The sequence below is a fragment of the Nicotiana tabacum genome, chromosome 7 (assembly GCF_000715075.1).
Source record: "Nicotiana tabacum cultivar K326 chromosome 7, ASM71507v2, whole genome shotgun sequence".
NCBI lineage: Eukaryota > Viridiplantae > Streptophyta > Magnoliopsida > Solanales > Solanaceae > Nicotiana > Nicotiana tabacum.
The window spans coordinates 17,863,774-17,888,450 of NC_134086.1; the positions used below are offsets into that span (position 1 = coordinate 17,863,774).

The 24,677-nt window shown below is 34.9% G+C and overlaps 1 protein-coding gene and 1 long non-coding RNA gene across 2 annotated transcripts; one reads left to right on the top strand and one right to left on the bottom strand.

Annotated features, from left to right (window-relative positions):
- Window positions 1-4,798: 4,798 nt before the first annotated feature.
- On the top strand, window positions 4,799-8,443 carry LOC107763816 (uncharacterized). The gene is made up of 5 exons (XM_016582345.2): window positions 4,799-4,969; window positions 7,084-7,198; window positions 7,271-7,360; window positions 7,514-7,612; window positions 8,029-8,443. Exons 1-5 carry the CDS (start codon window positions 4,902-4,904, stop codon window positions 8,128-8,130), a joined length of 474 nt encoding a protein of 157 aa, XP_016437831.1. The 5' UTR covers window positions 4,799-4,901; the 3' UTR covers window positions 8,131-8,443.
- Window positions 8,444-19,964: 11,521 nt separating this feature from the next.
- LOC142182512 (uncharacterized) lies at window positions 19,965-22,593 on the bottom strand. Its single transcript, XR_012711317.1, has 3 exons — window positions 22,457-22,593; window positions 22,044-22,113; window positions 19,965-20,229 (listed from the first exon to the last, which is right to left on the bottom strand). It is a non-coding gene; the product is annotated as an uncharacterized LOC142182512 (long non-coding RNA).
- Between the last annotated feature and the right edge of the window lie 2,084 nt (window positions 22,594-24,677).

Consider the following 24,677-nt stretch of genomic DNA (forward strand, 5'->3'; position numbering starts at 1 on the left):
TTTTTTATGATTAATATCTGAATTGAGTGCAGTTAGTTTAAGTTTGAATATATAGCATAATATTTTAAAAATGCGGTCCAATTTAGAAAATAGAATGATAAAAATTATTTGAATTTGAGATGAGATTTTTTTTATTTCATACGTTTTTATTTTTAGAAAATATTATGTAAAGAAATAAAATGACAATAAACATACTACTACATATATATAATATGTTCAAACAATCAAGAAATTATTTTTCTATGATTAAAATAAAATTTTAAAAATATAAATAACTTTCTAATATAGGTAATTTACTAATGAAAATTAAAAATTAAATTTGTATCTTAAAGCTAAAACAAATTAACTGCATCTAATGTAAAAATAATTATAAGAGAACTCAATATATTTGTAACATAATCATCAAATATATGTATTAATATTTTAGACTAATTCAATTTTATAATTTAAAATAAATATGATATTATTTTGGTTAAAGGTAAAAAATTAATATAAAAATAATTAAAATTTATAGTAGGGAAGAGAATGTATTAAAAAAATAGAGATAGTGTGAGGATACTTATACATTAAATTAATTTAAAAATAAATAAATTAAAAAATTAAATTATATTTAAAAATATTACAATAAATTTAAATGATTAAAAAAAATTGAATGCATAAAAATATACCAAATTTCAAGAATAAAAAATTTATATTTATTAAAGACTATTAAAATAATAATAAGCAAGATATTAATTAAGATAATAAAAAATTATATGATAGTAAAATAATATTAAATAATAAATAATACAATAACTATAAGAAAAAAATAAAAGAAAAAAGAATTTGCATAAAAATAATGTGATGAATAAGACATATTTAACTTTTAGATAAAAACAAAGTGATAGTAAGAAGTTTGTTAAAATAATATGATCTAATATGCTCAAACAGGACAGATCGCAACATGATATGTTTAGTATTTTTTGATACTGACAGCAAAACGAAGTGCAAGTACTAAAATCAAGTAGTTAGGTTGCTACAAATAAAAAACAAAATAAGTTGTGCACTACGAGATTTGAACAATAACTTCATATCCTACTTCATCATTAATATCTAATGTTATATAATTTTTATCTGAGAGGTTTATATTTTAAGGTTATTTGCACATGATTCAAATAACCAACATCACAATTTAACATGATTTATGTCCGTGCATCGCACGGGTACTAATACTAGTTTATGTTAAAAAGTTTATTCAATATGTATAAATATTCTATTTTAAACCCAGTAGGCAATAAATAAACAATAAAGAATTATGGTCCAAAATCCATAAACTAAAATTCTTAGTTCCGTCTCTAGCACCCATACTCCCTGTTGCTGGATGTGAGTTAGATAGAACCCAATTCATTTACATTTGATCCTATTAATGCAACTATATGAGTGCAGTATATATATATATATATATATATATATATATATATATATATATATATATAACATAAAGATGATAATATCTTCACTTGTATCATTATAAAGATATTAATTATTATAATATATATGAAGTTTTAGAAATTGAAAATTCAAAATAGAAATATTTTTTGAAAGATAATATTTTGATTTAGACTGATTAATAAAAGCTTCGATTATGACTTTAACTTTTTTACCAACTCATACAATGTGAAATTTATGATTTGTTGTCTTTTTTAAATAATAAAAAGATAGATATTTTTTTTCTTATGAATTATTTATACTAAGGAATAAAAAATAAAGTTAATAAAATACGAAATTATGTTTAACAACTAAAACAAATAAAGAATAATAAAAAATAAAATATGAGAAGTTGCCAAATTATGAAAGCGCACCATAAGCAATACATTGAAAGGTTAAAAAGGAAGGAATAAGAGGAATGGAAGAGAAATAATTTAAAATAATAGTACATAATATACAGTCAAATTTCTTTATAACAACCTCGTTTATTTCGGGTTTTTTGTCTACTATAGTGAAGTGCTATTTTATATTACGTATATTATAACATAAAATTAAAAATGCTTGTAGACAATAAATTTGCGTCAAAAAAATAAAATCAAGACCGAAAAATATTGCAATAATCGTAGCATTTTATTTCGAATATTTGAGTGTTACAATCTCTATGAATCCTCTGATTCTTCTTTCCAATAGTAAATAAATCCAAGGGCCTTTGAGCTTAATCTTGAATATGCAGTTGTTGTCACGAACGATGATCTTGAATTCAACTAGTACGAACTTTGATTTGAAATGAAGACCCCTATTTATAGTTGTGGAAGGGAAAAGTTGTGATGAGAACAAACTCTTTCCGACCAATTAAATTGAATAGTGACAAGACCACATTTGATTGGCCCGAACATGTCACTTGCACATGTGACACAGTTCATTGGCCATTTAATTTGACTTGGCATGCCTTGTCATTTTGACAAGTGGCCTGATCATACTGGCTCTTCTACTGACTTGGCGTGCTACATCGTTTGACTCGTGGCACCAAATTGGGCCTCTAGGAAGATGGCATATTGGACTTAGTGAAGTGGACTCATCATTTGTAGCCCAATTAAGTGAGTTACCCAATAAATTTGAATTTATTTATTTTAATCCATATATATTGGGCTAATAATTCAATATAGACTTATGCCAATATTTTACGAATTTAAGAATCAAGTCCAAATTTTGTATGGACTAAATTCAATAAAATTCATCTGTCCACAATGGTTTCAAAGAAAACTTGGTTGTTATACTGAAATATTGTTATATAGAGGACTGTATAGATGTACTTGAAATAAATAAAATAAAAGTCACATTAGCTTTGTAATTACATAATATAATTACCACTAATTCACATTTCTTTTTTTGAGAATTGAATAATATAATTACACCCCTTCAATTACTCTCAATTTCATACTAAAAAAATAATTATTTGGCTAGATAAACATACTAAACTATATAATTACACTCAAACGTAATTCCTAAGTAATTTTCCATACATGCTCTTTAATTTGCTAATAATTTTACTAATGAAAAATCACATAACGAACTCCAATTCTAAAGTGAGGGACCAAAATGAAACGACCAAAAGTCATAAAGGGTTCAACAAGAAAATACTCTAAAAACAGGGACACATTCGAGAAGAACACAAAAATAGCCCCTATGCTCATGTACTTTACTGGTAAGCTACTCGCTTATTCCAGCTGCCACGTTTCTTAATAGTTACATCATTAACCAAATGCTATTGGTTGTGAAACGTGTCACGTTCAATCAACCGTTCATTTCAACAGATCAGTTAACGACAAAGCGAGTACAGTCTTAAATGTCACTCGCGCGCGTTTACCTCCTGAACAGTGAAACTCAAAGCCGACAGTGGAGGGAATTACAAAACTCAATTAAGCGGTCAAAAGAGAAAAAAGAGATGTGAACTTTTCCGAAAAAAGTTGTGATTTTAGATTTTAGTCCCTCAACTATTAATAAGTTACAAATTTGTTAATTATGACTTATGAGATTAACTTTAACTTTCAAAGAGAATCAAAATGTGCATTTTTATCCTTCACCTTCCCTCCATCTCTTTACCAATTTAATCGATCCTTAAATAGTGAATCACGTAATAGATATGCCACTTAATAAACTATGCGTCAAACCCAATTAATTTAGCTGGGCGATATTAAATTTCCAAGCATATCATTATGCGTTCTACAATTAAATACGTAATTATCTTTACAATTTTTTTTTAAAACTATAAATTCTCTAAGTATGACATTTATCTCTAAAAAAAGAGCATACACGTATCTAAGCATAACAAAACTTGTAATTTTAGTGTAATAATAGCAACTAAGGGGCCGTTTTCTTTATAAATAAATTATGTAGAGATCATTAATAGTGCATGAATTGTAACATAGAGATGCAACAGTTATTTCACGTTGGAATATTTAGCCTAGATATATTACATTACTCTTATACAATATGTACTTCATGATATGTATATACTTTTTAAATGAAAAGAGTTTGCTTAATATCGTAATAGTTAGTTTTTATATTTCAGTATTATTAATCTATATATAATTAATTATGGCATACTTATTTTTATACTATCTTGCATAAATAATATACATATTCTAACATTATTTATGCATGAATCTTTTTTGGATGTTTTTAATCAATGTATTACTAATAGCCATATTTTTATTCTATATTTAAATTGCTTAAATTAATGCATAAATTTTTTCATAATTTATACAAATATTATTTATAAAAAATAAAAATAACAACCAAATATTGTTTTAATTAACGCATGACCGTATAGAAGATTAAATTTCCTTACTAATCCAACTAAACATTATTAATCTCTTGATATGAAATTAAATATGTACCCCTTTCTTTTTCAATTCTTCAAATAGTGTGTACTTTTTTAAGCCAGCTTCCTTTTATTTACTTGGCACTCCCTTAAGAAGTTATTTATCAAGAGTTTATTTTATTAGATTATCTCTATGAATGATAATTAATATCCAAACAACAAAACAATAATTGAAAAGTTAATAAATTTCTCTTTATTTATTAAAGAGACTAGTAAAGTAGTTATTTTGATATATTGTACTGTTAAAAGAGAACAAAGGAAGTAAGTTTTTAAACATATTAAAGTTGTACCCATTTTTTGGAAGGTTAAGATGTACTCATAAGAATCTTTCAATACCAAATTCTGAATTTCCTATTATTCAAGGGACCAAAAAGCAATTTCCCCCTATCTCCACATATTTCTCTATTTTAATTGTTTTATTACCTATAAATTAACGAAAACTACTTCAAATAAGATCCCTGTTTTCTCTCTCTCCAGTTTGAACTTGTCTGCTTTCTAGAGAGAGAAAGAAGAAGAAGAAAGGAGAGAGAGAAATTTGAAGCATTGCGTAATGGCGTTCGTATCTTTCCTTGGAAGAGCTCTCTTCGTATCAGTCTTCGTTCTCTCTGCCTATCAAGAGTAAGCTTTTCTCTTCAGATCTGCTCTTCTATTTACCTGCACTGTGTTTGTTTTTCACGCACATCAATGTATTCAACATCTAGTTATCTCAATTTAATGTGATTTTGTTTGGTGTATGGATTTTTGTGTATAGTGAGGAAAGCTAGTGTTTTTTCGTTTTTTACAGAGACACAGATGGATCCAGAATTTTAAGTTGGTGCGAAATATGATAAAACGAGACCTAATATATTTATATTTCAAAAGAGTTAGAATATGGTTCATTGCAAGTTGCAACCTTGTTTGTTTGCTCGTACTAGCCAGCGTGCAGATCCGCCCATTTTGTGTGGGGTGTTAGTGTGTCCTCCATTGGTTGCAGAGGCAGGTTATGGGTTCTGGATTGTAGCCTTTTTGAGTTACTGGGTTCTGAATTTACTATACTAGTTTTTCACATGTATACGTATGCTATGTCTCAAAAATACGTAGTCAGAACACTACGTCCGCTCTGATGCTGGTCTCTATGCGGATAGCTAGATAAACCTGCCTACCCTTATGGTTAACGCTGACCTGCTGAGTGTTGTAGTTGAGATTCAATCTGGAATCTTAGGTTGTTAATGCCTTGAACACTAGGTCATTGGAGACTAGATCTTGACCGTGTTTAAACTTGGTTCAATTGATTTGTTTGCAGAGTTGGATATTTGGATGTATTAGTGTAATGGATTTGGAATTGGGATTTTGAATCAGTTCAGTAATCGGATCAGCCATATCCCAATGTTTTTATGTTACTTCCCTTGACTTGGATGTTGAATTTAGGAAGCTTGGGGTTGGAACTGTGTGTTTTTTTGCTCTGTGTACTGATCCATTCAAGGGCTAGATTTACAACTATGTGACTGACTATATGGCATGACGGAATACATAGCTTGAGCCGAAACCTAGGTTATTTGTGCCTTCTTGTGTAGCACTGATTGAAGCATGCCTATTGTGCTGGTAGTTGATATGTTGCTAAAACTACATTGATCTATTGTTGGAGCTTTATATCGCTAGAGGGAATTACATTACAAAGTTTAAATGCAAGGCCCGATCTGGATTGTTGACGTTGGTATTGGCCTATTCGGAGCTTGATATATTTTGTATTTTTGGTGGGTTATTGTTTTAGGATGTAATTATCAATAATTAAGGCTGTCCCATGGTATGGTATGGATGTTTTATGATGTAACTACCTTAAAATTCTCTTCTGAGTCTGTTATCGAATACTATTTTAGCTTATCAATAGTCTGACCTGATCAATAAACTATTAGTTCTTCTTGACTTATCTAATTTCTGCAGCATTTGTAAAAGAAGTTATATGCCCATTCAATAAACACATTACTTAACTCATTTTCGAATTGATTGAACAAGCATTTCCTTTTTGATGCAATTCTTAAGCTTATACTTGAGTACAATCTTTGTTAGTATGTAAGCCAATTCTTCAGGACATAATGATGACTTGGATAATGTTTCTTTTGCACCATTTTAGCATGGCTGATATCTAACCTTCCTCAAGTCCAAAAGGTCGATAATTTGTGTACATTGCCACATTGTGTTGAAAGCTGTGCATAACGTTTCCTATTTGGTGGGTGGGACTTGGGAGTCAGATACAGAAAATGCATTTTGCTTTTGACTTATTACCTCTGTTTCTGAAACTCCTGTACTACCAAAGAGCTGTTAGATGACGGCAAAAAGAAATCTATTATAGAGGCAATAATTACTGAAATGTTGTGAAACATATAGTGTGGTGCAAACATGAAGTTATAGCTGCAACAAAATGTAGTCATTATCTTTTCTGAAGTAGCATCATTCTTCAAGAGGCATTTAGGCTTAGAAAGGAAGATAAACCTTTCAAGGATGATCCTCCTCTGTGATTTAACTGTCTTAAGTATTTTTGGGAAGATATGCATCAAATGTTTTGGATTTGAGTGGAATGTATATGGACAGTTTATATGAATAAGCTCTAGCTGATGCTACTGGATTTTGATGCTTTTCATTGATTGATATGTTTGCATTGGATTCTTTCGGCTGAAAAACTTGGAAAGAGAAACTATTGGCTGTCTTCGATAGTAATACTAACTGCATCATTCATTTACTGCTACTGGTTATAGGTTCAGTGAGTTTGGGGCTGATGGCGGGCCAGCAGCAAAAGCATTGAGACCAAAGTTCAATATTTTCTCAAAGCATGTGGCAACACACACTGGATTTCAAGTACCACATGTAGAGGTAACTATTTGGCTAGGCTTATTTGATTCTCTGTAGTTCTATCTAAGTTAACATTATGTATGTGATTCACAGATGAAACATCTTATTCTGGGGGCCATAGTAATGAAGGGTCTTGGAAGCCTTCTGTTCATCTTTGGCAGCTCTCTTGGAGCTTATATTCTGGTTTGTATCATACTCTCTGTTTTTTGTTGTTTTCTCGTTGGACTTTCTTTGAATTATGCTCCCCTTCTTTTATGGGAATTCATTGAGAAGGAGATTTGTTTGAACCTTCTTGTTTCATGCAACTAATCTAGATTTTGTGTTTGTTTTATGCAGCTGCTGCATCAAGCCATTGCTTCCCCCATCTTGTATGATTTCTACAACTATGATGTTGACAAGAAAGAATTTGTTCAACTCTTTTTCAAGTTCTCTCAGGTTAGCCACTGGATTGCTCTCTAAATTATTGTATCTTACACTTAGTCTACCAAATTTCCATTTGTTTGAGTGTCATTTATTGATGCAGGGCTTTACCTGCTAGTCTTACCATACCAGTCATCTTTTTCGTATGTCGTATTCTGTATTTCATATTTATTGTATTGCTATTATTGTATTGCTGTTATTTTATTATGCATTTTTATAGTACTAATATATCGGTTTCGGTTGCTTTTTGAGTCGAGGGTCTCCTGGAAACAGCCTCTCTACCCTTCGGGGTAGGGGTAAGGTCTGCGTACATATTACCCTCCCCAGACCCCACGTGTGGGATTATACTGGGTTGTTGTTGTTGTTGTTGTTGTTGAGTGTCTTATCTGCAATTTTCTTAATGCGTCCTCTGTTCTTACTCTTTCGAACAGAACTTGGCATTGCTTGGTGCACTCCTCTTCTTCATTGGCATGAAGAACTCTATGCCCAGGAGATCCTCAAAGAAGAAGGCTCCCAAGTCAAAAACAAATTAAGAGATAGGTGCAATTTTGTTGCATGTTGTCACAGTACCATAGTATGAGAAATTTTCTTGTAAGCTTTGAGTTTTTGCAGCTTTACTTACATTTACCTCTTGTTCTATTTTGGTTGAACTTTTCCAACCTTTTTTTAGCATTTATCTTTTTTTTTTCCTTTTGCTTGCAATTTTAAGCTTGAGAATTATTTAGATATCAACAACGCTACAAGAGGAAGATGTTGATACTAGCCATTGGTTCTCTTGCATTCAAGCCCTCAATTTACAGCAGTTACACTATTTCAATGTGATTGGAGTTCTGCACAAGTTTTTAATATGGTGTGTCTTCTTTTGTGCTTGACCAATTTTTCATATAACTTGAAAGTCACGACCTAGTAGGATGGTGACATGTGTTATTGATTTTAAAAAGGAAAAAAATAGAAATTTTTACATTCGTATACACTGTATGAAACTATAATATTACCCTCCCTACTTAAGTTTTACTATAATTACATTTTATATACCTAATTACCATTTATGTACATTTTAAGGGAATTAATGATAATAATTAGTGTCCTAAAATCACTCTAATGTATCTTTCACTCTCCCCACGTTTCTATTTTCATATCCCACCCCCTCCCCCATGTATCTTGCACAAAAGAGTAGCAATTCTACCATTGACAATTATTAAAAAGCTTTGAATCAATTTAGTGCTATGAACCATCAGTTAATGAACTTCAAATTTTTAAGTTTCATAGCATTAAATTAATTGATGGTTCGAAGCTTTGAAACTTTGGGTTTTCAAAAAATATTATTTGTTTGGATTGAGTCTTGTTGCAAAGAATTGAGATTCTCTTTATGTCTCTTTCTATCTCTCAATCCCTAATTTCAGTAATGTAAAACAAAGGAAAGAGAGCAGCAATTATACCATTGACAACCATTAAAAAGCTTTGAAGCCTTGAATTCGAATTTGGGTTTTCAAAAATCATTATTTGTTTGGATTGGGTGTTGTTGCAAACAATTGAGAATATGTTTTGGAGTTTATATCTCAATTTTGAGGGTGTTTTGGTGAAGATTAGACTTGATTTTGGCTGAATTTCAGATTGAAACTCGAAGAAGAAGACATGAGATACATTATATTTACGAAATTGTAGTAAAATTGTATTATGTTGTTTATATATATATTTTTTTATTTAACTATTGTATGAAAGTTGAACAATATTCTATAAAAATTATATTTAAGTTGTATATAACTAAGTAGAAATAATGTATGAAAATTATAGATAAGTTGTATAACATATAATTAGTTGTATGAAATTTGTTTTTACTATGTATAAATCAGATACAAAATATACAAAAGACATATTATATAAATTTTGCATAATATTTGTATTTAAGTTGTATGTTATTGTAGTTGTATTTAATTGGGTAGAAATAATGCATGAAAATTGTAGATAAGTTGTATAATATATAATTAGTTGTATGAAATTTAATTTTTACTATGTATAAATCAGATACAAAATATACAAAAGACATATTGTATAAAACTTGTTTTTAAGTTGTATAATATTGTAGTTGTATTTAACTGTGTAGAAATAATGTATAAAAGTTGTAGATAAGTTGTAGATTAGTTCGTTTGAATCCTAAAAATATGCTCAGCTTGTAAGCAAACAGAATAGTACGTACTCTTTAATTTTAGATTTTGTATATACATATTTTTCCTCTAATCCCAGATTCAATGTCAATCGTTTTACTCAAAATTTGTCCCGTGGAGGAAAGTCTTCCAAATAATGGACCCATGTCAAAATTTTGTTAACAGTGATGGGATTGATTTTTGTTTAAGTTTAGGAAATTCCCAAGTCCTTTTCTTTTCTTTCTTAGAACCTTCCCTTTTCATCGTACATGGGAGAAAACAACTACGTAACAGAAATCATTTGGCATTCAAGTATTATTATTATTATTATTATTATTATTATTATTATTATTATTATTATTATTATTATTATTATAAATTCACTCGTCATTCCTAACAGTTTAATTAATAGAATAATGGGGTAGCCTTGAGGGGTGGAACAAAATTACTACTGATGATCTTAAGGACTGGAGCTGGTGTGTGACGACCCGGCCAGTCGTCTCATGAGTTATCCCTCTGTTTTTCCCAATTCTGCTTCTTTATGTTTCGTTATCCGTGTTTTATGTCGGATTGGTCGGATCGAATCCGGAATAATTTTGGTAAGGTTTGAGACACTTAGTCTCTTGTAAGGGAGTTTGAGTTGGAAAAGTCAATTGGATGTTGACTTATGTGTTAGAGGGCTCGGATGCGAGTTCCGATGGTTCAGTTAGCTTCGGGAGGTGATTTATGGCTTAGGAGCGTGATCAGAATGGGTTTTGGAGGGTTGGAGTAGTTTTAGGCTTGAATTGGCAAAGTTGATATTTTGGCGATTTTCGATTAGTAGGCGAGATTTTGATATAGGGGTCGGAATGAAATTTCGAGAGTTGCTCTGTCGTGTCATTTGGGATGTGTGTGTAAAATTTCAGGTCATTCGGACGTGGTTTGGTTGGGTTTTTGATCGAAAGCGTATTTAGGAAGATTTTAGAAACTTAGGCATGAATCCGATGTGATTTGGTAGATTTGATGTTGTTTGAGGCGTTTTGATAATTGAAACAAGTTTGAATAAGGTATTGGGTTATGCTTGTGCTTTTGGTTGAGGTCCCGGGGGCCTCGGGATGATTTCGGGTGGTTAACGGAGAAGTTGAGATGTCTTGTAGCTGCTGAACTTTGCTGCTTCTGGTGTTTTCGCACCTGCGGTTTGGGGACCGCAGGTGCGGCGCCGCACGCGCGGAAGGGGAGCCGCAGAAGCGGATTTGAGAGGAAGAGGCAGGAACCGCAGATGCGGTAATTGAACCGCACCTGTGGAGTCGCAAGTGCATAGAGTGGATCGCAGATGCGGAATTGGTCCGTTAAGTGATTTCCGCAGAAGCGGAGGATAGACCGCATATGCGGTACCGCAGAAGCGGGTTTTTGACCGCAGATGCGGGTATCCCTGGGCAGAATGTATATATATCTTCCTTCGCAATTTTTGAAGGGTTTCACCATCTTTAAACACGAATTCGGGAGTTTTGGGCGATTTTGAAGAGAGAAATCAAGGAGACTTCGTTAAGGTAAGGATTTTGGACCTAAAACACATTTCTATGGTAGTATTTCATGGATTAAGGCTGTAATTAAATGAATTAAAGGGCTAAAAATGGAGGATTATCGCTTGAGTTTAAGAAGCCTTTGAAGGAGGATTTGAGGGGTCATTTGGACTCCGATTTTAGTGTTCTTAATATGCATAGACTCGTGGGGAGACGAGGAATCTATTGATATAAAATTTTTTGAATTTTGAGACGTGGGCCCAGGGATCGGGTTTCGGTAATTTCGGGATTTTTGGTATTTTTCGATTGTTTTTGCTTGGGCTTCGTTCCCTTGGCATATTTTGACTTCCTCGTTTTGATTTTGGATAGATTCGACGCGCGTGGAGGCCGATTCGAGGGGCAAAGGCGTCGCAGAGTAGTATTTCACCGGTTTGAGGTAAGTAACCATTGTAAATCTGGAATTGAGGGTACGAAACCCCGATATTTGACTTGTTTTGATAAACGCGGTAACACACATGCTAGGTGACGAGCGTGTGGGCGTGCACCGGTAGGAATTGTGACTTGGTCCGTCCCGTAGCGACTATTGAGCCGCGTATTTGATTTGGAAACGTTATATTATTCCATATTTTGGATAGCTATATTGTATTATGGGCTGTATGCCATGTTTGGGGCCTTGTGCCGACCTGTAGAAACCTTTAGGGACATTTTGACTATTTTTCCTCACTGTTACTTGCTAAAAACATATCCTCAGTCATGTCTTAACGGTTTAAATGTTTAAAACTAGTTTTATCTTTTCAATTCTAATTGTGAGGACTGTTTGGGCTAAGTTCCCTAATTTCTATTGTTGTGCCCGAGAGGCTGTGAGGTTAATGACTGAGAAAGGTTGAGAACCAAATAGTGAAGATGCGATAATTATATGGATCGGGCTGCACGTCGCAACGATACTTATATGGATCGGGCTGCATGCCGCAGTGATATATATATTGGATCGGGCTACACTCCGCAACGATATGTATATTGGATTGGGCTGCGCGCCGTAGCAATATGACGCTTGGGCTGTAGGAGCCCCTCCGGAGTCTGTACACCCCCAGTGAGTGTAGTTGACTATAAATTACGGATCGGGCTGCACGCCACAACAATTACTATGATTTCTATTATTATGAGATACTAAAGAGCCGAGTGCTGAGGGTGAGTACTGCGTGACGAGAGTCGAGTCACGAATGACTGAGAGGCTGCCCGAGGGGCCATATTCTGAGTGATTCCTTGCCCGAGAGGCCTTGTTATGATGTTTTCACTAATTTCACTCTTCTTTTAAATAAGCCTCTGTTGGATATATTGCTAAGCAACTGACTTCAATGTTTTAAAGTGGAAATGTGATTCTATAACGAAAATTGATTTTTAGACTGTAAAGGTGACCTGATATTCTGTTGATTATCCATTTATGTATTTTTGAATTGCTCGTCACTGCTTTCAGTCCTTATTTACTCTAGTTACTTACTGAATTGACATACTCACGTTACTCCCTGCACCTTGTGTGCAGATCCAGGTGCCCGAGCGGTCGAGTGAGAGCTTTCAGCTGTTTCAGTATTTGACAGAGATTTCAAGGTAGTTGCATGGCGTCCGCAGCCCTGTTCTCTCCCTCCTATCTTATTATTTTTCCGCATTTCCTAGACTATTGATGTATTAGGTATTCAGACTTGTATTAGAGGCTCTAGACTCGTGACACCAGATTGTTGGGGCTGTGTAGTTATTGTTATTTTGACCTTCCGCATATTTCTGTTGTTTTAACGCTTATAATGACTTCAGTATTTAAAACTTGTGTTAGAAAATGGCTTAATATTATAGGAAAATAAGTCGTGGTTAGTTGATTGGTTGGCTTGCCTAGTAATGTGATAGGCGCCATCACGACCGGTATTTGGGGTTGTGACATGGTGGTAGCTGCTTAACTATTTTATCAGTGAAATAGTTTAAAATAATGGAAGATCTGGAGAGAAAGGGGAGAGAGGAGGAAAAAAAATAGTTCAGTAAGACTAGAAATTTATTTTTCTTGCGATTTTCTTATTAAAACGAGTACATTTTTCTATATCAATTATTCCCATGTGTGATGTTATAGTTAAAAATTCGCGTTGGTCATATTTGATTTTGACCAACTGAAGTAGCGTTTTTCAATTTCAGCAGCAATTCATGTGCAAATTTAAGCAGCAACTCAAATGGGTTAGGTTGTATTATAGGAAGGGAGAGAGGAGAGAAAGAAGGAAAGGGTATAACTAAATCTCTTGATTGAAGCCATAAATAATGGATTGTGAGCCTTTTAAGGTTGATTGTATATATTTTGTAAGTAAAACTTGTTTATGCCAGGTAATTAGCTAAACATGAACATTAAGGGTAATAAAGTTTCAAATAGTATATATGTATTATGAAAAAATCCCCAAAAAATATTAGAAATTAAAATTAAAATTAAAATCATATCTTCTTCATCTTTCTATTTTCTATCTTAAGCACTATTGTTGCGATCACCATGGTTGTTTGTGAGAAAGTTTCTAACAACACCAAAATTCAACCACACTATCTAAACAATTAGCCGAAAATAATCGAACAACAAATTGAGTTCAATAATCCAATAATCAACAAGACCTAATAGAATTTTCAAGCTTTTTTGATACCCCAATGGTGGATTCTAGATTTTTTCACCAGACCTTCAATACTACTGTTAAAACTTTTAAATCTATCATAAATAAATAGTTTTCACAATATTTGGACAATAAACCAATAAAATCTGCTCAATTTTAGATCTAAAATTGATATGTTCTTTCAAAAATTCTATTTAGGAAAAAAAAATGAGGGGGATGGTGGTGAGGAAGAAGACCATAGGGAAGGGGAGGGGTTTGTAGGGAGGGGAGACAAAAAATGAGATTTTTTTACGGGCTTAACGCGTTTTTTTGTGTGTGTAAATACGCAAGAGCTATCTGGTCAAAAGTAGTATGCCTTAGACACACTTTTAAAAGGTTGAATGTGTAAAAGGTTTCCCGTGAAAGAGAGGTGTGTAACAGGTATTTCGCTGCACGGTTAGAGGTCGTTTGGTAGAGTGTATTAGAGAAAATAATGCATGCATTAGCTTTGTGTATTAGTAATACTTTGTTTGGTACACTTTTTCACCCTATGTATAACTAATACAAGCAGTACTTATACACTCTACTTGGTATTATCTTATGTATAGCTAATGCATAAAAAACTATGGTATTAGTAATACCAAGGGTATTAATGCATCCATTAGCATGATTAAAGATAAAATTGTCCTTAAAGTCCCTTAAAGCTAAAGAATAATAAGGGTATTTTTGTAAACAACTAATTTATTTAAAAATTATATAATGCATTTTAATTTATAATGCACCATACCAAACTGTGTATAAAAATAATCTCTGCATAACTAGTGCTTGCATTACTAATACATCATATTCAATATTATTCTTATACACCCTACCAAACGACCCCTTAATGTGTAAATTTATTTTGCCATCCTCAACTATTTTGGACTTAAATGGTAACCTATGAGATATCTTTGTCTGGTAACCAAACGACAGGTTCCTTACAGCCGTGAATATCTCGAGATATGCTCCAAATGGGCCTTTGTTTTAAAAGAAAAGGACCTAAAGTATGCAGGTGCGCACTAAACACGCGTTTATGGAGAAAACCAGCTTTTGCCTGTAGTAAATGTTGGTGATATATTTTCAACAGTGGTCGATTCAACTCGTAGGGAGGACCACTAATGCTTTAACTCTAAGGTACTAGGCAGTTAAACGGGGTGAACTGCTGTACATCATAATGGTTTTTGTCTTTTAACTCTTAGGGGTTGTTTGATTGGAAAGAACTTGTCTCAGGATTAATTATCCTCAGATTAATTATTTCAGAATTAATTATTTTATTTTTTCATGGGGATAAAAAACACTACAATCTCGGGATCTAATTTCGGGATTAATTATATCGCAATTTTTTCTAACCAAATATGAGATAAATTCTTCTTAAATTTAGTCTCGAATTAGTTATTCCTTATCCCTCATACCAAACGAGCCCTTAGAGATATTAGAAGGCAGTTCCTCTCAAGTCTCAACTACCAACTTCGAATTTTGTTCCCGTTTGGTCATAAATTTTGGCTAATTTTTTGAAAACATTATTTGTTCATGGAATATGATAAGTTTTGGAAAAGAATTTGATTTTTTTCAATAAATCAGTTTTCGTGTGAATTTTTTTTTCACTCATAAAACTTCAATTTTTTTTCTAAATAAAATTACTTTTCAACACAATTTAAAAACTTTTTTTTTTTAATTTTCAACCAAATTTATGTCTAAATGCTAGCTTCGTAAACATTAATAGTGTAAACATCAACTCAATATTATGATGCTGACACCGAAGAAAAATGTAAATTTTCACGACAAAAAATACTGAAAACTTTGACAGACAATCAACAATAGATTGTGGGAGAAGGATCTCACGACATTTAATTATGTGTGTTTGACCAAAAAAGTATGAGACCTTTTTTGTTAAACTAATTAAATAAGAAGATAGGGGGTAAATCCTAGTTAAAAATAATTAATTCTAGATCTGAGATGAATGATATGAATAGAAAAACATAGCTGAGTATAAATGCTGGCAGTGATTATGTCCAGAATTAATAACATGAAGAAAGATACATTAAGTAACATTAAATGACAATAAAATATAAATAAAGGAAAAGAGTTACTCAATCTTGAGTGAGGCAAATCCTCCTTCATTTGATAAAGATGAATGATAGACAAATACAAGAACCTTAGGACCCCTTTTGGGTCTGATGGAGGTATGGGACCACAGATCTTCTAATCCTTAGAGAGATGTCTTTTTTCTCTTTTCTAGAGAGAGAGAGAGAGAGTCCCCTTTTTGGAAGTCCTCTCTTACTATTTATAAGATGTATCCCTAGAAAACCCTAAAAAAGTACTATTAGAGGGAATATCCAGTAGAATATTCCCTTTGAGGAGTCCAAAGCAAACTAGCTGTTATATCTATCATCACTGCCCAACCTCGGCCTTATTGATCACTGCCCGACCTCGGCCTTATTGATCTCTGCCCAACCTGGGCCTTCTTGATCTCGGCCCGACCTCGGCCAATTGTCTTCGCATGTCGAATTTCTCTGATATGATTTTGACCCATACAGTTAGTTCCTCCGCTTATCGAGGTCATCTTTTGGTCGAGCTCGGTGAGCGAACTAGTGTGGGTCAAGGCTGAGGGTGCTGTTCTTCGGGTCAAAAAGTGGTATCCCCGCGGGCTGAACTTGAGCAGGGTGCAATCAGGGCCAATGACTCGAGTGATGAGTTAATCGAGAAGACGGTAGAGTTGGAGAAGGCCGATGAGGTCGGGATGGCGGCTTTGGCAAGTAATGCGGCATCGGAGGAGGTCATTCACGTCCTTAGATCTAGACGGGTGATTCGGCCCTTGTAAGAAGCCTTTTATAATACTTTTGATTTGGAATGCTACTTTTTGCTGATCATTCCTGATTCTATTTTTCTTTTTCCTGAACGTTTTCCTCGATTGATGGTTTCAAAGGAATCACTGGTAGGCGTTAATCCGAGCATGCTCGAGTGTCTTTGATTGGTTCGAGCGAAGTCAGATGTTGCCCAATTCAACTCGAACGAGGTCTAGTTGTGAATCAAGTTCGAGCTAGGTTGAATGAGAGTTAAATTCAAGTGAAGTCGAATGTAAATTTGGGCGAGGCCGAGTGTTAATTCGAGCGAGGTCGAATTCTGCTTTTTGGCGATGGCTTTTGGCCGTAGGGGTGTTATTTCGAGCTAAGTCTGAAATATTAACCCGTTGTAATTCGAGAGAGGTCGAATTCTTCTTTTTGGAGATGGTCCTTGGCTGTAGGGGAATTATTTCGAGCTAAGGCCGAAATGTTAACCTGTTGTAATTAAAGCGAAGTGGAATTCTTCTTTTTGGCGATGGCCCTTGGCCGTATGGGTGTTATTTCGAGCTAAGGCCAAAATAACCTGTTGTAATTCAAGCAAGGTCGAATTCTTCTTTTTGGCGATGGCCTTTGGCCGTAGGGGTGTTAGGTCAGGCTAAGGCCAAAATATTAACCCGTCATAATTCGAGCGAGGTCGAATTCTTCTTTTCGGCGATGGCCCTTGGCCGTAGGGGTGTTATTTTGAGCTAAGGCCGAAATGTTAACCCGTCGTAATTCGAGCGAGGTCGAATTCTTCTTTTCGGCTATGACCCTTGGCCGTATGGGTGTTATTTCGAGCTAAGGCCGAATGGGTGTTATTTCGAGCTAAGGCCGAAATGTTAACCCGTCGTAATTCGAGCGAGGTCGAATTCTTCTTTTTGACGATGGCCTTTGGCCGTAGGGGTGTTATTTCGAGCTAAGGTCGAAATATTAACCCGTCGTAATTCGAGCGAGGTCGAATTCTTCTTTTTGGGGATGGCCTTTAGCCGTATGGGTGTTATTTCGAGCTAAGGCTGAAATGTTAACCTGTTGTAATTCAAAAGAGGTCGAATTCTTCTTTTTGGCGATGGCCTTTGGCCGTAGGGGTGTTATTTTGAGCTAAGGCCGAAATGTTAACCCGTCGTAATTCGAGCGAGGTCGAATTCTTCTTTTCGGCGATGACCCTTGGCCGTATGGGTGTTATTTCGAGCTAAGGCCGAATGGGTGTTATTTCGAGCTAAGGCCGAAATGTTAACCCGTCGTAATTCGAGCGAGGTCGAATTCTTCTTTTTGGCGGTGGCCTTTGGCCGTAGGGGTGTTATTTCGAGCTAAGGCCAAAATGTTAACCCATCGTAATTCGAGCGAGGTTGAATTCTTCTTTTTGGCGATGACCTTTCGCCATGGGGGTGTTATTTCGAGCTAAGACCGAAATGTTAACCCGTCGTAATTCGAGCGAGGTCGAATTCTTCTTTTTGGCGATGGCCTTTGGCCGTAAGGGTGTTATTTCGAGCTAAGGCCGAAATGTTAACCTGTTGTTTCACTGTCAAATTTTGGAGGATCGCAGGTCGCCGTACTGTTTGTGCATACATTGGGGTGAATCCTGGCGCACTCGGTTTTGTTTTTACTGGAAAATATTGGGGGTTCTCTGGGGGAGTCCCAGTTTTGCTTATCTTCTGCGTTTCTTGGGTGAGTCCCAGTTTGCTTAATTTTGCTTGCATTTGAGGGTACAACGCGTTTCCTGGGTGATTACTCCTGCTTCTATTCCACTTAAAAAAATAGTCAGGTAAAACAAAATGAAAGCGTTCGTTACCTCGATTTGATCGGTCGACGAGTGGAGAGGAGTGACCACGTTCCCTTCTCCGGTTATGCTTTTAGTGGCCGCTACCAATTTGTCAAGAAAGGGCTGTTCCGCCAAATAAAGAGGAATATACGCGGAAAATACCCTAAATCTTAGATGTAGAAGGCAAGCCCTCGTCAAGTACAGTCCCGACATTCATCTTCACGAAGACGTTTGAATCGACAAACTTTCCGGCACCATCATCTCCGCCGATTTCCTCATCGGGAACGTAGAGGCTCAATTTAATAGATAATAACAAGAAAACTTTGGTCCTTCGCTTTTGATTTACCTTGATGCTTCTTCTCCAATTTTTCAGCTTCTTTTATCAATGTAGTGACCTGGAATATCTCGCCAGCACCCTCGCAATCACTGGTGGTGATGATTGGTGTGTGGATATAAAGAAAGCCATTCTTCTGAAAGAATGTATGGGTGGCTTAAGACAATGCATTATGGATTCTTATAACTGTAGATATCAGCCCTACTAATTTGTATTCGTCTTTTAAGACAGGAGCTCCTAGGCAAACTCAAAAAAGAATGAGTGAGCACGTTAGCGATTAATCAATCTGTTGCTTGTTCCTTTCGTGACTCAAACAGCAGTGTAATCCCACTATACAGATGCAATATCAAAATAAATTTGTAAGCTCAAACTATGACATCCTCATAAAATGACAAAAGACAAAGAAGTTCCATATGCATGTAATCCCTTATTATGAGAATATGTTTTATTTGTAAAATTAACCAATATCATAAAATGATACAAATATATTTTGTGATCTCACATATTTCAGCACTGATGATTGTAGTCACTAACAAAGGAGCAAAACAGGCAACCACCTATCTTCTTTCAAGAAGCATAAGGACTAATTGCATCAATCAATCCTACCTCACTTCCAAATAATTTGTCGTTATTCCGTTTATATAGAAACATAAGCAAAAAAACAAGCTGGGTATGAAACTCAAAAATATTTGGAAATCAAAGAGCAAATAAGGAAGTTCCACAAGCACTGAGGTTGTGGGCCTACATGATGTCCATAGGCAGACAACTAATATTGGTAAAGTATAGGTAGACAGTGCGCGTCGGTTGGAAACCAGAAGCCTTGAGCTTGTCTATGAATTTCTCAAGTTTGCATATATAACGAAAGGATGACGCTACAACAAGTAGAAAGTGGAACTAGAATTGAATTTAGATCTAGAGGAAACTAAAATTTTAACTAGAAAGTCCCCACAGACGGCGCCAAATTGTTTGACCAAAAACGTATGAGACCTTTTGTCACGACCCAGATTTCCCACCCTCGAGAACCGTGATGGGGCCTACTAGTGAAAGTTAGGCAAGCCAACCAACTGAACTATCTACCTTGTTTTCATTTTTAATCTGATAACAGTTAAGAGTCAATAATTAGATAACAACAGAATTGAATAAGCAGAAGGCTACATTTTAAAGTTTAATAATACTGCTAATACCAATCCATAACAAATCTACCCAAGACTGGTGTCACAATTTCACAGACTATCTAGGAGTACTACAAATAAAGGTCTGAAAGAAATAAATACAACACTGTCTCTGGAAATACATGAAGGAAACAAGAATAGTAGATAGAAGGAGACGCCAAGGCCTGCGGACGCCTGCAGGACTACCTCGGGTCACCTGATGAACAAGAAACAACAATCTCACTGCGGTCCAAAGTCTACAACAATGAGATCTGCACAAAAGAGTGCAGAGTATAATATCAGCACAACCGACCCTATATGCTGGTAAGTGCCTAGCCTAACCTCGGCGAAGTAGTGACGAGGCTAGGACCAGACTACCAAATAAACCTGTGCAATATAGCGTACAAAAATAATAGGAAGCAGATAACAATAATGGCAACAATGATCAACCAGTGATATAAATAGCAGGCAACAAGAATACCATAAATGTTTCTCAACAAATAATAGATATAAGTGCAATCAATTAGTCAAGTCCTTCAAATATAAATCTTTCACCTATAAATCCTTCAAGTAATAATCTCTAAGATAATATGCTTTTTAATGAATATATTTCGAATATATTTCCTTTAAATAAATATCTTTCAAATAAGCATCTTTCGAATATAATTCTTTCGAGTAAAGGTCACCTTGTGACGCCTCATTTCATAATCATACATAATATAGGTCTCAGCCCACTTTCATATTTTCATGGCACCTCGTGCCCATATTTGTATCACAACCGCACGGACAACTCACGTGCCACTAAATAAAACCATAATATTTTTTCCGGCACCTTGTGCCCACATATTTCTGTCTCACATTGCACAATAATATTCTCATGTTACTCAGTTCATAGGTTCTATAACCCAATACAATTAAGAATGTTCAAGGAGCCTCATTCACTTAACATAAAGTAGAGTACAACTTCCAACCCAATTAGGAAATCAACAAGAAAAGATGAAGTTATTTTTAGAAATCATTTGATAAAGAAAATACCCTTTTCAATTAAAGTACAATATCGAATGAGTCATTACCTTTAATACGAGAAATCAATAAATCAAAACATAGTAGAAATTCCTTTTTAAGTAAAGTACAATCTCAAACGGTTTAAGGAAAATTTAGTTGAGAAATCAATTGAGTTAAAAATGTAACAATTGTTGAAATTTGGAGTATTGAACATATAAAAAATAATAAGGCGGGGTATTGTAAACACTATGGATTCCAACATAAAGGATCACAACAGTAAAGGGATCTAAACAGTTAATACACTTGAATTGTTAATAACAAGTAAAGATGGGAGGGGAAAAACATGCTTCGGGGAATAAAAGGTAAAAACAGGATATCAAGAGAATTATAAAGGAATCAAAATCCAACCACTAACAAGAATAAGGAAAACAAAGGCAGATTTCACTTTCTTTTCACATCTTGTTGCAGGCGTGCAACCCGATCCCATTTCCTGTATCTCGTGGAAGGCGTGCCACCCACTCCCATTTCATGTATCTCGTGGTAGGCGTACCACCCGCTCTTATTTCATTATATCTTGTGGTAGGCGTACCAACCCGCTCCCATTTTATTATATCCTGTGGTAGGCGTACCACCCGCTCCCATTTCATTATATCTTATGGTAGGCGTACTACCCGCTCCCAGTTACAAGCCAACAATAATCACAAAGAATCCCGGCACGGGAACAAGAGCAATATAACTTCCCGGCAAGGGAACAATGATATTTCAACAACATCCCGGCAAGGGAACAATAATATCAAACAAACATCCCGGCAAGGGAACAATACTATCAAAATAAACATCCTGGCAAGGGATCATTAATATCAAACAAACATCCCGACAAGGGAACAATGGTGATAAAAACATATGAAGCACAATAAACCACAACGGAATCATAACAATTATAATACAAGACTCACGGGCATGCTTGACACCAACGTATAGATACTCATCACGATGCCTATACGTCGTACTCCACAATTAACATGTAGCAAATAAGACACAACTCCTAATCCCTCAAGCTAAGGTTATACCAAACACTTACCTCGCTTTGCAACCAATTCAAAATTCCAACAAGCCTTTGCCTCGCGAATTCATGCCCGAAATTCTCAAATCTAGTCATAAACAATTCGATTCAGTTAATAAAAATTATAGGAATTAATTCCATATGAAATTCTACATTTTCCATTAAAAATCTGAAATTGCACTAAAAATTTGCCCGTGGGGCCCACGTCTCGGAATCCGACGAAACTTACAAAATCCGACAACCCATTCAGCCACGAGTCCAGCCATACCAAAATTACTAAATTCCGATATCGGATTGGCTTTCAAATCTTAAATTTTTATTTTTAGAAAATTTGGCTAAAAATCTGATTTTTCTTCCATAAATTCATGGATTCATGATATAAATGCGTCATAATCATGAAATATAATCAATATAGGATAAGGAACACTTACCCCAATGTTTTCACGTGAAAATCGCCCAAGAACCGAGCTCCAAAAATTCCAAAACGAAATGGCAAAGTGACTGATTTTTGTGATTAAATGTTTCTGCCCATCCATCACTAAAAGCCATTTTCGTCACTAAAAATCGTCACTAAAAGTCTACTAGAAACAGCTTTACTAACTCTTATTCAGTTGATCATAACTTTCTGTACAAATATCAAAATGCTGAACGGTTTAATATTCGGAAAACTAGAATACAAGGGCTACAACTTTTATGTTTTGCACATTTTTAGGTTACTTATAGATTTCGAGATATAAGCTTCCAAAGTAGCCTCCTCGCATCAAATATTTCTGGAAAATTTCAAAATAGCTTTACCAACCCTTATTCAATCGATCATAACTTTCTGTACAAATATCAAAATAATTAATGGTTTAGCTTTCTGGAAACTAGGATGCAAGGGCTACAACTTTCATGTTTTGTAAATTTACAGATTCCTTATGTATTTTGCGATATAAACTTCCGAAATAGGCTCCACGATTGCACAGTTGCTGTCCAAGACAGCTTCTGCAGCAGAAAATTCCAGCAACCCTTTTTGTCCGATTTCCATTCCGTTAACCTTCCGAAATCCACCCGAGGCTCTCAAAACCTTAACCAATTATACGAACATGTCCCAAAATACAATACGAACTTAATCAAGGCTTCAAACCACGTCAAACAACACCAAAATTACGAATCACGCATCGAATTAAATTATGAGTTTTCAAATCTTCCAACTTCTATATTTTTGCGCCGAAACATATCAAATTAATCCGGAATGACTTTAAATTTTGCACACAAGTCATAAATAACATAATGGAGCTGTTTCAATTTTCAGAATCGGATTCCGACCCCGATATAAAAAGTCAACTCTCGGTCAAACTTTTCCAAAAATCTTCTATTTTCCAACTTTCGCCAAAATGCGCCGAATTGTCCTACGGACTTCCAAATCCAAATTCGAACATGCTCCTAAGTCCAAAATCACCATACGAAACTATTGGAATCATCAAAATTCCATTCCGGGGTCGTTTGCTCAAAAGTCAAATCTCCGGTCAAACTTACGAAATCTTTAGCCTTAGATTTCTAGATTCCGTTAAATGGCGATAATTTGATCTAGGGACCTCCGAATTCGATTTTGGGCATATGACCAAGTCCTAAATTACGATACAGAACTACCGGAATGGTCAAAACTTGGATCCGGGTTCGTTTGCTCAAAATGTTGACCGAAGTCAACTCAGTTGAGTTTTAAAGCTCTAATTAATAATTTATTCCATTTTTCATACAAAAACTTTCCGAAAAATTATATGAATTGCGCACACAAGTCGAGAAATTATTGATAGCGCTTTTCAAGTCTTAAAACACCGAGATGATTATTTAATTTACAGATGACATTTTGGGTCATCACACCTTTTTTGTTAAACTAATTAAATAAGAAGATAGAGGGTAAATCCTAGTTAAAAATAATTAATTCTAGATCTGAGATGAAAGATATGAATAATATAGCTGAGTATAAATGCTGGCTGTGATTATGGCCAAAATTAATAAAATGAAGAAAGATGCATTAAGTAACATTATATGACAATAAATGTAAATAAAAGAAAAGAGTCACCCAATCTTGAGTGAGGCGGATCCTCATTCATTTGATAAAGATGAATGATAGACAAATACAAGAACCTTAGGACCCTTTTTGGGTCTGATGGATGTATGGGATCACAGTTCCTCTAATCTTTAGAGAGATGTCTTTTTTCTCTTTTCTAGAGAGAGGGAAAGAAAGAGTCCCTTTTTGGGAAGTCCTCTCTTCCTATTTATAAAGGATATCCCTAGAAAACCCTAAAAAAGTACAATTAGAGGGAATATCCAGTAGAATATTCCCTTTGAGGATTCCAAAGCAAACTAGCTGTTACATTTATCATCACTGCCCGACCTCGGCCTTATTGATTACTGCCCGACCTCGGCCTTATTGATTACTGTCCGACCTCGGCCTTATTGATTACTGCCCAACCTCGGCCATATTGATCTCTGCCCGACCTCGGCCTTATTGATCTCTGCCTGACCTCGGCCATATTGATCTCTGCCCGACCTCGACTTTATTGATCTTTGCCCGACCTCGGCCTTATTGATCTCTGTCCGACCTCGGCCATATTGATCTCTGCCCGACCTCGACCTTATTGATCACTGTCCGACGTTGGTCAATTA

Coding starts and splice junctions, on each gene's coding strand:
- LOC107763816 (XM_016582345.2), top strand. CDS start 4,902: ATGGCGTTCGTATCTTTCCTTGGAAGAGCTCTCTTCGTATCAGTCTTC. Junction 7,199..7,270: donor TTCAAGTACCACATGTAGAG/GTAACTATTTGG, acceptor TGTGATTCACAG/ATGAAACATCTTATTCTGGG. Junction 7,613..8,028: donor TCTTTTTCAAGTTCTCTCAG/GTTAGCCACTGG, acceptor TCTTTCGAACAG/AACTTGGCATTGCTTGGTGC.